Source organism: Amblyomma mixtum, chromosome 3 (genome assembly GCF_055824585.1).
Source record: "Amblyomma mixtum isolate Tamu chromosome 3, ASM5582458v1, whole genome shotgun sequence".
NCBI classification, from domain to species: Eukaryota; Metazoa; Arthropoda; class Arachnida; order Ixodida; family Ixodidae; genus Amblyomma; species Amblyomma mixtum.
In genome coordinates this window covers 78,298,150-78,311,470 of record NC_143014.1, presented here as the reverse complement: position 1 = coordinate 78,311,470, position 13,321 = coordinate 78,298,150, and the positions used below count along the sequence as shown (strand labels likewise).

General features: G+C 42.9%; 1 protein-coding gene across 1 annotated transcript in view; it reads left to right on the top strand.

Annotated features, from left to right (window-relative positions):
- The window catches only part of LOC149350704 (G patch domain-containing protein 1), a 41,089-nt gene that overhangs the window by 14,864 nt on the left and 12,904 nt on the right, over positions 1–13,321 (top strand). The window contains exons 9-13 of the mRNA XM_089579817.1: positions 2,797–2,972; positions 7,163–7,290; positions 8,757–8,869; positions 10,158–10,237; positions 12,247–12,676. Of these exons, the coding sequence (XP_089435943.1) occupies positions 2,797–2,972; positions 7,163–7,290; positions 8,757–8,869; positions 10,158–10,237; positions 12,247–12,676 (927 nt within the window). The remainder of the gene's footprint in view (positions 1–2,796; positions 2,973–7,162; positions 7,291–8,756; positions 8,870–10,157; positions 10,238–12,246; positions 12,677–13,321) is intronic.

Here is a 13,321-nt window from a genome sequence, read left to right as displayed (position 1 = left end):
GCCCTGAGTTATATTTGTAAAACTTGGGTGTATTATTTATGTGATGTCATTTTGCTTGCATTGTAGTGTAAACTTGTGTAGGCCTTGTTTGTGATTTGTTTATTTGCACCACTACGTAGGGCAGCATTGCCCTTGTGTGCTACTTACAAAGGCTGCTCTGCAGGTAATGTCTTCTGATTGCTTATGTTGGCTAGCAACGTTATGAGTGGATACAGCATGGCCATTGAATTTGCGCCTGCTTGCCATGATTTGTTAAATTGTGTTGGTATATGCACCGGTTAGTTCAACAGAATAGCTTGTGGCATTGGGGTGTGTATGCAGCACAGCTTTGTGATTGAATTTCTGTGTATGGAAAATACTGCTCTCAGTGGCATTCACTAATGCTTGCAGAATGTTTACAAGGCAGGCTTTTTATAGCTGTCACACTGCAAAACGAGAAGTCCCTCCATAAACACATCTGCATTAATTGGTGGATAGTGACCATGTAACCATGTAATTCTCTGATGTTTTGGACCTCAGCCTCAGCACGTTAAAAACAAAGTTGGTGTTATCTCATCATCTCAGCGTCTTTACCAAATAGGTCTCCCAAGATGTTGACACACATGTGGGAGTAACATAGTATTAGGGCAAAAGTGACAGTTGTCTCGATAGAACCATTGCCAGTGATAAAATGTAATGCTGCCACAGTGAGCTTGAGACAGAATGGCTGATGTTGTCCTATTGTATGACTTTGTCATTGCAGAGAGATCTCAAGATGAGACAGAAGGGGTGATCCTTCTGGATACTTGAAAATTGAAACTACAGTAGAGCCCCGCTATAGTAAACTTGGTTATAGTAAAAAGTTGGGTGTAGTGAAGTAAAGCTGCGATCCCATTTTTGTCTTTCATAGATGACTGCACATTTTTTTTTTTTTTTTTCAGTTATAGTAAAGATATTTGTTAGAAGAAACGGCTATAGTAAAGAGCATGTGGCCGTGGCGATGTACCTCCCGTGGAATGATAACATCGCGGCGCGGGTGAAGTCTAGGATCGCGAGGCTGACACTCTGAGACAAATGGATACTGAATGCGCTAAAACGGCACTTGTTGATATGGAAATGGCTGCGAGGAGAAGCCAACTTTTCAAAGGCCTTGAGGCTGCGAGGCAAAGACAGTGCGCACGGAAAAAGGGAAGCTGGCTATGAACGTAGAAAAAAGACGGTGTGGGTCGCTGGGAAAGGAAAGCCAGTAAAAGTGCAGAAAGGGCTAGAAAAGGGAAAAGGAAAGGGCGCACGTTTGTAGCACGGCAGCGCGAAGCACAGGGAAGCTGCGGCAAGAAGCGGAGGCGCAGAGGCACTGTGTGGCTGGTTTTGAGCTCTTGACTATGTCACACGCTTTTCTTAACTACAGTTAAACCTGGTTATAACGAAATTTAAAGAAATGAGATTTTTCGTGACATCCAGGCTTTCATTACATGCAGCGCATTGCCAGTCTTGCCTAGTCTGCCCTGCTACAGCCACAGTAAAGTCTGCATTTGACAGCTTGTGACTGCCAGCTTTTCTGGGCAGTGACTTTGTGGGAAACATTTTCTTAGCAGTGTTGCTGCCACGCATGCTGTGAAGCTTTAGATCACCTTTATTGGTACAGGCTTTTACCAGCAGCTTGGAGTGTGGAGCACTTAGCTGGTGAAAATGATAGCCAGTGAAAGGAATTGTATTGCAAAATAGGGTGCTGCATCTGTTAAAATGCGCTGTGAAGTTTTGCTTCTGATGTTTTTATTGTTTAGTTCTTGAAGGAAATAGGCATTCATTTTTGAGTGGCCATCATATTCAGTTTAAGTGACCTGCAAAAACAATCTGCCTGTAGTGGCAGTGTTGGATTATATATCCAGATAAGCTGGCCTCTAAAATAGAGTTTGATTGCAAGTTGCTAGTTGCAACCTCTGGGAGCCTTTATGCGATATTACACATTCTCAGTCATCCATATGAAAAACTGCAACACTTAACAATATAGAAACAGTGTGTCCATCTGTATAATGCAGAAATGGCTCCATGAAAAGATTCAAAAAGAAAAAGATAAAATAATCTGGGGTTGCACAAACATTATATCACTCTATGTTGCTGTCTGTGGAGTGAGAGCACATATGAATCTCGTAGTTTTCTGGCAGTTGTGCCTTGGCCACTACTTAGCATTGCTGTAAATACCTAGCCATTGTACTCTGTGCCACCAGTAGTAACAGAAAAATGTGTCCGTCGTACCATTTCACTGTTTTGTCAGAGCCTCCAGTATCAGTCAGAATGAAGCATCTTGATTCCATGCATCTATGTTCCATGCAACCAAATGATTCACTCACTGCGTTTTGTATTGCTCCGCATGTCCTGGTCACCTTTAATTAAAGCTTGGTTCTGTTTCTTTGTCATGATGCCAGTCCTAATTCAGGGCCTCTCACTTATGAGCAGGAACAACAAATTTTGAATTTTCTAATGAAGATTTTGCCAGTGCTGCAAAAGCAGGCAAATATTATAGATGAAATTCGTTCCTTTTAGTCTGATTGTTACGTTTTGTCTTCCTCTGTGTTGAAGACAGAAGACCAAGTAAATTTACTTGGCGGTCAGTATCAAGCTTACTGAGTGTAACATATGATGTGACCCTGTTTGAAAGAGGCAGTGGAAAAGATTACAGACCAACACCTATCTGTGACATTAGCAAGATGCGGTGGTTCTGCTGTCACTGGCTGGGATGACTGGGGTAAATCTTGGAGGTGAAAAGTAGGCTTAGCGCCCAAACTTATCATCTTTTTTTTTTTTTTTTTCTTTCAGAGGTGTTTCCAGCCATGCAGCCCCTCAACATGACCGAGTGGGAGAAAGAGAGAGAACGTAAAGAGTTTCAAAGGGCAGCTGCAATCTGCCAGCCAAACCAGGGCTTAGAATCTCGGTTTGTTTCTACAAGGACACTCAAGGATGATGACACCATTGATGTGCCTGTTGATAAAGTGGTGCGCTTTCATTTCTTTCGTTCCACTGTAGATCTTTGCCCTCTAGCATTGCTTAAAGTACCAGCTGAGCAAAGCACGGGTTAGTACATGGTATTGGCAAGGCGCGATCCTTGACGCAGCTTTCAGGTTGCAGCAAAAACCTTTTGTTAATTCACTCAAATTTTACCTTCAAAGGTTTGGCTGCAATATTTCATTTCTGCTGTGCTGTCTCTGTCCTTTTAAAGGTGCACTGAAGAGGAATCTGAACTCGTCTTTTTGCCGCGGGAACTCAATCTACACGTTCCGAGCATTCTTAGAAACTTCGATTTATTGCCCTGTGTGGCCGATTTTTCTAATTAAATCGAATTAACGCCTGGCTCCCGCCTTTTTTTTTTTAATTCTCTCTCATACAGTGGGCGGAGCCGACCAACGCGGGGAGTGCCTTTCACCCAGTCCCGTGGCAGCTTGCCGCTCTGCCATCGGCGGAGTAATACGTAGTAGTCCGTAGAAGCAAATAGTCCGCGCGTATTTTTATTTCTGCGGGCTTATTTTGCGGTTATATTATCTGCAAATGAAACTATTTATTCGCGGAAACCTAAAAAACAAAATGAAGCGAAAGCAAAGCCTCCACGGAGCTGGCTGAAAGGCACTCCCCGCGTTGGTCGACTCTGCCCACCGTACAAGGGAGAATTAAAAAAAAAAAGGCGGGAGCTGGGTGTTAATTCGATTTAATTAGGGAAATCGGCCACACAGGGCAATAAGTCGCAGTTTCTAAGAATGCTAGGAACGTGTAGATCGAGTTCCCGCGGCAAAAAGACGAGTTCAGATTCCTCTTCAGTGCACCTTTAAATAATATGCAGTGGGCTTCCTTTAAATTGAGCTATTTTGAACTGAAATTACAGATACTGTATGTTGGGCATTGTGGGAACATCTTACTGGTCTGCTGACAATGTAGCATAAACTGCGTTGTTTTTACTTTTTGTTTAACCCAAGCTTCCAGTATTACTGTCAGCCTTGGTGACTTCATGCACTGGGTCATGAAGTGACTGGAGTTGACAGAGTGTGGACACGCACATCGTTTATAAATCATAAGTGTTGGTAAACACTCCTATGTCCGAGAGTTACCTTTTTTTGCTCATTCGCTTCACTTAGAGTATCGTTTTTAAATATCTTATTCTATCCACTGATCATTTCCGATTCACGAGATCCCTGTTCATCATGTAAATGCACTAAGCATACATTGTGTTAAAACACGTGGCATATGGTTACGTGATGCGGCAGACATTTCCAGAATGAAACTATAAACAATTGCCATAATGGCATTTGAACTTATACTCAGGGTAGAGCCTTCTAGAACACAATACGTAAAGGGAGACGCGGGTCTTGAAATAAACATTTTATTATTAAACATATTAGATGTGTGTGTATTATGTTTCTTCTTTCTGTCTTCACAAATATAATTAGTTTCAGCATATCTCAGTTAGTTCTCATATTATAGGAAAATAACTGAAGCCAAATTACAGTATAACCTCGTTACTTTGAAGTCATTGGGACCACGAAAAATATTCAAATTAGTCGAGTTTTCGAATTAACCAACCATAGAAAAAAAAAAATGCACCTAGGCAAAAAATTTTGGTGCGGGAACACGGTATCGTTACTGGACAAACTCTCAATTACCATATATTGCTGCGTAAAAGTCGAATGACCAGCTCGCAGCCCTTGCTGGCCAAAAAGAAAGTTGACTCGGAATATAAGTCGACACACAGAGTCCCCCTGCCCCGCCGTTCAGTGTGGTTCGTCCTGCCGCCACATTTTGTTTTGTAGTTTCCCGCAGGATGGCATTACGGTGCTCGTGAACGCAAACCAACAAACGCGTAACGATGCAATCACAAGGACAGAAATTAGGATGGGTGAATAAAAGAAATAAAAATAATATTGCCCAGCCCAGTCACAAGGACAGCAGTTCGAAGCCAGTGGAGATTATAAGCGAAAAAGGGACATTCCACCCTGCCTCTACACTTGCGTGAGTTCCGACTGACAGGTGGCATACTGAACTGCAAATAATCCTTTAGTTTCGGATTCCAGCATGACGCATGCCCTGGAGATTATCGAAAGTTTGCCCTTGCGCTACCGACAGCTCGGGCGAGGAAGCGACCGCTAGCACGAATGAGCTGGTTGAATGGTGCACAATTCGCATTTTCTTTTGTGGGATCGATTTGCATACAAATTAGCGACTTTTTTTGACGCAAGGAGTCCCATGTGTCCTACCAGGAACGGGCACTGACATGGGGCACCTACTATCTGGCACCCGTCCAAAACCACCTTAAACTTTGCAAATAGGTCAATCCTGAACATTAGGATGGTCGTTTTTTGAAGAAAGGTCGACCTAACCTTCTAACCACGGCACAGGCCCTCATTGCGCATGGTCAAATGGTCTCAGGCACGTAAAGAATGGTCACATCGCGGGACATGCACTGATGCTGTTAGGTTTGGGGGGGGTCCGTAGTGCACCTCTAGAAGCTGCCTTGACCACTGCCTCCAGTCCGGCCATGCCTTGATGAAGCACTGAGAGTATGTTACTTTGAAACTGGTATCCATGCCTGTGTTACAGTGAAACACGTCTTCTCCACTGTAGGCGCGTGCTTCAGCTGTCTGCAAGCCGTACCAGATTGGTTTTTATGCTGAGAGTACGTGGCTGGAGTGCTCCGCATATTGGCATCGTCACTTCATCGGTCTGCGGCGAAATCGGGATCAGACATCCTCGCACAGCACCTCGGATCTTTGAATTAACCGGGCTGAATCTTCGAGTCAACCACTGCCGCTTCGAATTATCTGGTCAAATTTACATTAGAGTTTACGGGATGCAGAAAATCTTTGAATTGTCTGGAATTTCGAATTATCCGAGTTTGAATTATCGAGGTTTTACTTAGTTAAATTTTTACGGATTGTTAAGACACTTTCTTTCTGTGTTTTTTAGTTTCAGTTGAAATGGGGATGCAGTCAAAGACCTGCCTTATGGAGCTGTACTAATTATATTGTTGTTGAAATACACCGTCATATAAAAATGTTAAATTTTGTCCACGGTATAGGTAGGTGACATTATGGTTCTCAAAGTTTGAAATGTTTGACTCAGCCAAACAAAAACAGCATAGCTCCATAGTTTAGTTCTTTTTGAATTCAGCGGTATAAGATTAATTGAAATTTCACCATTAAAACTTAATAAAAAACTTTCGTAAGGCTAGCCATGTTGGCAAAAACAGTAGGCTGAGAAAATCGCATTTGAAGTGCGCGCGCCAGCCGTTCGGAGCTCGTTGTAGAGGCCTCAGAAAACATCGGAATGCAGGCGTTCCAAAATGTTTTACAGTAGTGAGTAATACCAGGTAGTGGGGAAGGGGCCCAGCTTTCAAACAAAACCAAGATGATGGCCATCGGGGACATGGTCATGGGAAGCGATGGGCATGGAGTCCTGCCGCATTTCGCTCCTTAATCGCCATTTCTGGGCTTCCTAGGCGAGAAATATATAGATATTTTAGTACTTCGAGGCCGAATTTAGACCCGGAAACTTTTTCGGCAGGAACTTTATAGTGTATTGATCCCGAATATGCCATTTTTTCAAAATCGAAATTTTTCAATTTTTTTATCATTTCATGACCCGCGTCTCCCCTTAAGGGAAAAAGATACTGTACCTATCGTGACCGAGCTTAACGAGTCAGATATTCCAAACTCTGCATCCTTGCCATTATAATATATATACTTCTCTCTCTTTTTTCCTTGTGCAGTTTACTTGCTATGAGGTTGCGTGCCCTTTAAAATAATTGAAGTGAATCCGCTTCATACAGGCACAGAAAAGGTCAGAGTAAAGGGGCACAAGCAGGGATTTTGGCGGTGGCGCCACTGCTGTGTTATGACATAAGGGCTCGTTCTTCCCCCGCCGGTTGGCACACCTACTCATCTAGACACCATACTACCACTATGGAGTTAACCATTAGCCCTGCCATCCAGACAATGAACCAAGATTTGCAGGCTTGCACTTCTCTAAGGTTTTATTAGAACATCGCAGACAAGAGCATTGCGTTCCATTTCTTTTTTTTTTTTGTGTGGATGGGGAGGCAGTGATGGTGAACTTTTCATCATCAGATGTCAGAAAGTACAATTACTGTGACACATGGGCTTCTTTCTTCCTACATTTTTCGTGTCTTGGGTTCATGCAGGAAGAAACTCCAGATGCAGTCAAGGCAGCACAGCTGGGCATGTTTGGAAGGTTGACACATGATGAGTTTGAATGGCATCCAGTCGACCTCCTGTGCAGACGGTTCAATGTGCCCAATCCCTATCCCAAGTATGCTCTTGTTTCTTCATTTGCGTGAAAAACAACTGTGAGCCTAAAAACAAGCCCTGGATATCCAAAAAAATTTTTATAGTGTTGAAATAAATGCATGGTATTTGCACTTTTCCTTTGCTACTGTCGCACACTAGCGTGTGTTAATGTGTGGTTGAGCCTGTTTGTGGTGGGGTCCTGTGTTGAAAGTAGCATCTCTTTTATTGAGCACATGTGCTTAAATTATTTGTTGAAATGCTGTAGTACAGGGTCAACAGAACACTATTGCACTGTTGTCTGCTTTTGCACTGTTGTCTGCTTTATTTGGTTGTGTGATTTTAATTCCAATAACCAAGCATTGCATCTTGCCATAGTCGCTTCACATCAGCCTGAGTAAGAATTGCAAGCTGGGCTAGTTGGTTGGCTGACGTGCTTGGTTGGCAAACAGCACGAAAAACACGAGATAAATGTAGACAACACACGACAAATGCTGACTCGCAACTGAATCTTTATTAAGAGGAAAACCATCAAAGTAATGAAAAACTTTCACTGCGCATACCCAGCCATCACAAAAAATGACTATAAATCGAGATACATAGGATTAGCACAACTCTTTAGTGATATGCCAACAAAGATGTGTGACTTCCTTCTAATGCAGCGCAACAGAAGGCTTGCTAACACACTGCTCTCCCAATTTTTTTATATGGAATGCCTCCACAACTTCGTGAGATAACTGATCTCGGTGCTTCAATCACTTTCTTCTTAATAAAGATTCAGTCGCGAGTCAGCACTCGTCGTGTGCTGTCCACCATTGTCCTTGCGTTTTTTGTGCTGTTCACCACCCAAGCATGTCACATCAGCCTTATTACAGCGAGAGCTATTACAGCTTTGGTTTATCCATATAGTCCTGCATTTTACCATGGAATTTACAATGTCAGCCATAGGACGTTAATTACACAGAAAATTAACTTAGTTAATGGAATTTAATCTAATTCAGTTGAATTGCCACCTGCCACGTTAGGCAGCTGGTAAACCAGAGAGAGAAATCCCCCTCCACGTTTAAGAGAGAGGAGTGAGAAGCAAAGCACAAGAGGGAAGAGGGGGAGAGGGTGGGAGGTGACAGGTGGCCTAGTGGCTTGGGAGGATATGGCAAAAGTGCAAGAATGCGCAACTGAAAGGTGGCTGCTAAGGGAAAAGTGCAGAGGGTGGCTACCATGGAAGCTGGAGGTTATGACGAGGGCAAAGGAATGCGCAACCTGAGAGTGGTTTCATAACAGTGTGCAGGGCGATATGGCTAAACCAAAGCTGTTAGTAGCTTTCGCTTGTTCACACACTAAGCCAGTAAGCCGAGCTCTGTCTTTATTTCTCAGGTGCACTTTATGTATTTTAATGATCAAGGTTTACTATTAGGTATTGTTAACAAAATTCAGTAAAACTTTATGAAGTGCTGTATTTTGTTTAAACCTCTGGTGAATGCTTTTTTACAGCTGTGGAAAAGTTGGCCTGGCTACTGTCACAGTTGATAAACATGCTGTTTTCAACTTTTTGACACCATCAAGCAAAGAAGAGGAACCCAGCAAAGCACATGATGAGAGTGAAGGTATGGTTTTATGTTGTGCTTGTTTAAATGTTTGAAGTTTTGTCATTTTATGCCCCCTACTATCTGAACTGTCTAAGCTTGGGCAGTGATCAGCTTATGAGGAGAAACATACTAAGTGGGTTGATATTGCATGCTAGTTGTAGTTTCTTGTGATTCTGAAGTTCGATGTCTTGTGGCTTATATTCATATCATAATAATAAAGAAGTGGGGCATTTATTTTTGTCGGCCTTTACTCAGTATGCACACTGACATGGTGTTCTCACTTGCTGTAGACAACAAGAAAATGAATTTCTCAAAGAGCAGTGCTGTTCTGAGGAAGAGTCAGGTTGTCAACTTATCCATTGTATATTTAGGAAATAAATTCATTTCTTAGCTTTTAAACTCTGCCCATACAAAAATTAGTGCACTTGACCTTGTGATTCTTTGAAGTATGAATTCTCTGACAAAAATTTTCAGGTAAAGGCACTTGTGCAACTCTGCACATGGGGAATGAAGTGCATTAAAGTTCTGGCCTTCTTGACATGCTCTGATCTCAACATTTTCTGCCTCTTGCAAAATTCCATAACGGAACAAATGTGTTACCACATGCCTCATCACTGCCAGATTTTGAACGGTTTTTATTCCTTTGTGATAGGAAATGAAGGGTCCAACAGAGAAGATGTTGATAGTGTTTGTGAAATGTAATCTTTAAGTCTAACGCAGCTTGTCGTTTTTGTTGGCACTTCCTTCTAGTGTTCTTAAGCCTTGGCCTTTTAAATTGTGTGTATAATTTGCACATTAATGTGAATGCTGTGGTTCACCTTGCCAGAAGGGGGCCTTGGGATTGGCATGAATGAATTCTCATGATGATGCAAGTGCAAGTGGAGAACTTGGCAGCTTTCTGAGGTTTTGGTGTACCCTTGGTGATGGGTTCCCTTCGAGTAACTGGAGTAGTTTTTCACGACAAGAATCACTGGCAACCTTTTAGATGCAAATTTGGACCCAAATCTTCTTGATTTGAATAATGAGCCTGACATAGTAATCAATTTTAGTACCTGGTAATTACGACAGCAAAAATTTTATTTGGGAAATACTAGCAGAACAACTTGCTTGAGTAGAGGAACAGTAAATCTTAAAATTCTGATAAGTGTGAAGACCAAAAAGAGGAATTCGCGGAGGTCTTGCATAATTTCTGCCTTTTTCTTGCTCTCAACTGCATCTTGCTTGTGGAATTCCTTTTTCACTTTAGAGTTAAAGTTGTAATTGTAAAGAAAAGCATGGCTGCTTGAGTGTTCCCAATTTTGTTCAGGCCTTGAACAAGTTTCTGAACCTGCTGCCTCAAGTCCTGAAGTGTCGAGGGCCGTGGAGAGCAAGCCTGGTAAAGAAGAGGTGAGTCTGTTATGGATGAAAACGTCATATGACAGGTAGTGCAAATGTTGGAGCATGCACAGATGCAGTGCCATTGTTATGCTTGTGTTATGCTAAATGAGTTTTGGCTGCGTCATCTATTGCTGCATGGAAAACTCTGCTAGCCTTGCTTCTTGCCATTTTTACTGTTGTGTGTTCGGTCCCACCCGTAGGATCTGTTGGCCAGAAGTAAAAAAAAAAAAAAATCATGCCATTTTTTTTAAGTTGGTAGCAACGTTTTAACTAAGCCAGCCGTCTGTAACATACACTAGAACAGGCGATCAAAAGTTAGTTTAGTGTTGCTGGCCAAAAGAAAAAAGAAGGAAAAGTCTGCTGTTGCAGAATTAGGTAGCTTGGCACGCCAGGTTCTGCTTGCTCTTCTGAATATGCAGCTGTGTGACCTGTTGTTAAAACCAAGTCAAGGGCACCACTTAGTTTAGCTTTTGCCCTGGTGAAATGACAAAATTTGACTGGCAGTCCAATCTCCTCGTGATGCTGTTGTGTAAACAGCATGAATAATTAAGTGAAGTGTGTTCAGCACTTATCAACAGTTTTGTTTGAAATGGCATAGCCAGCTTTCATACATGGCCCTACCATTAAACCACGAAATAAGGATGGTAGTGATTGCAGGATGTAAAGACAGGAAGGGCACAGCTTCATGTCTAATACCCTTGTGTGTTATGATAGATGCCCCTACTGGCTTCTGGCAAGGCCATTGGTATTTACGGCTTAAGTAATTACTTTGTGTTTATCTCACTTCCAATTCTGCCAGTTCACAACAACTGACATTGCAGGATACAGGCCACCATAAGTTCACTACCTGCTCCACCATGAAAGGAGGGATTGTTGAGCACTAATGCAGTGTGCAAATTCCAGGCAAAAAACCTGCATGCTTTTGGTGCTCAGCATGTGCTTTGAATTAGAGTGTGCATAGCGTGTGAAGTATGCTGATACACGTGTGAGCCTTTTTGTCCACACAGCTTATGTTAATGGATTCAGAAATTGGTAGCGAGAGGAAAGAAAAAAAATGTAGCACTGATGGCCAGGCTTTTGCATTGCGAATTCTGGCAGCTGTGTAGTTGTTTTTTTTTTTTTTTTGTGGCCTTCATCAATGAGCTCAAGTACTCTTGACGCTTTTGTTGCTCGTGGGAGCCAAGATGCTAGGAATGTGGTCACTTCTGTGGTCTCGGCATGGTTTTCAAAAGTAGGAACCCATTTGCTTGTCTCTTGGGTTGCTTTCTTTAGATCAGCCTAGGAGGCAGGTGGGCCACTCAAGTCACGCCACCTTATGGCGTCGCCACAAACTCCCCACTGTGGCAGGTGGCAGTTAAAATTAATTATTGGTAGCTTGGGAAGAGCAACCTGGGCTTCACAAGGCCCACCGCTGGGAGCACCTGCCATCGCAGGGCAGTGGCGCATCGCTTAACCGCTGCACCACTGTGCCAGGAGGGGTATGAGGACTCCTAGGGATCTATGAATGTAAACTAGAGAATGACCTTCTGCATGTAGGGAATTAGCCCATTACGCCATCTCGTCATACCCCTGAGGTGGCACTGAAGTGTCCCCTCTAATTTTTGAATTCTGTATAGCATTCCTGGACAGCAAGAAAATCCAGTTCTATTCCTCCTCCCACATTCCATGAAATTTTTGCAGCTGACTGTACACATGGAAGCAATGAAAATGTTGAAGCCGTCTTTGGCTCACTGCATCAGAAGGCATATTCATTTATTAATGTTGGAAATGTATTAGAATAAGCCAGTAATTTTGAACTTTCATTTACTAGCTCGAAATGAAACTCACAAGCCATGTGAATCAATGCTGCATAAATGAGAAAGTGCCACTTTTTAGAATTTATCCATGTCAGACACTCGATCTTTTAGCTATTGTGGTGGTGCATAATAATTGTTGCTGGCCTCAGCCACCTCTTTGTGCAAGAGCTAGTTGATGTACTTGATAGCAAACCCACATGTGCATATTACCATATCTTTCAGGTACAGGATTCCGGCAGTGAATCTGAAGAGGAACGTCCGCCCTTGGAATTCTTCAATTCAATCTTTTCAGAGTCTTCTGATGATGAGGATGAGAAACCCAGAGATGGGGAAGCTGCATCAAGAGAAACAGCAGCACCAAAGGAAGCTGTGGCAGGGGTTGTTGGACAGGGCAGCCCAGTTGAAGTGGTAAAGCGACTGCAACGACCTGCCCTGGGAGTCTTTGCCAACCTGGACTTTGAAAAGCTTAATCATAGGCCACCTTCAGAGCCTCTGCAACATGTACACTCCAGCAAAGCTAGTAGAACAGTAGCCTGCTCTTCCTCAGATAAGAGGCCATCACCTTCCAAAGAGACACCTGATGATAACATGTACGGCCCTAAGTTGCCACCAAAGGAACCTTGCTCTGTGGGCACCGAGGCACCAGGACCAGGTATGTAGATGGTTGACAGTGGTACAGTAAAGCGTTGTTATGGTGAAATTATTCCACTTGAAGTACAGTACATCAGGTCTTTGCTATATGCTGCAATTGTAGGATGCCTGATTTCATTGAAACACTGCTTCTGTTGAGGCTTCTAGTTGTGTCTTTGACATTGCTATGGTGAGGCTGCACTGCATCAGCCGCTGCTCTCCACATCACACTGCATGGGCAAAAGTAAAATGCTCCTATTTTGCCACTTGTGTAATGTATAAATTCAAGGAATTTTGTAACTGTAAAACAGCAATATAAAACGACAAAAAAATTTTCAGAGACTGTTGAAAACCAGTATTACAAAAGTTAGTTTCACAATTTTTTTTATTTTACAAAAAAAATTCAGTTTTCCTAACTGCAAGCCCTTGAGCTTAATGTGTTTATATAAACTTGAGCCATGAAAGAGGCATCCGTGTAGACTACACCCTGCATATCAGAGAGGGGGGAATGGTGCTGCGCGGCCGCATGGCGTGCAGGACGGGGTACGTGTTGGTCAGGAGGGCAAGGATACGAAGATTGGGAGCCGGGGTGGGATTGGGAGAGATACTCGCTTGAGTAAATAACTACCGACCTTGGCGGGTAAGAGAAAGCCGGGCAAGCTGCGAG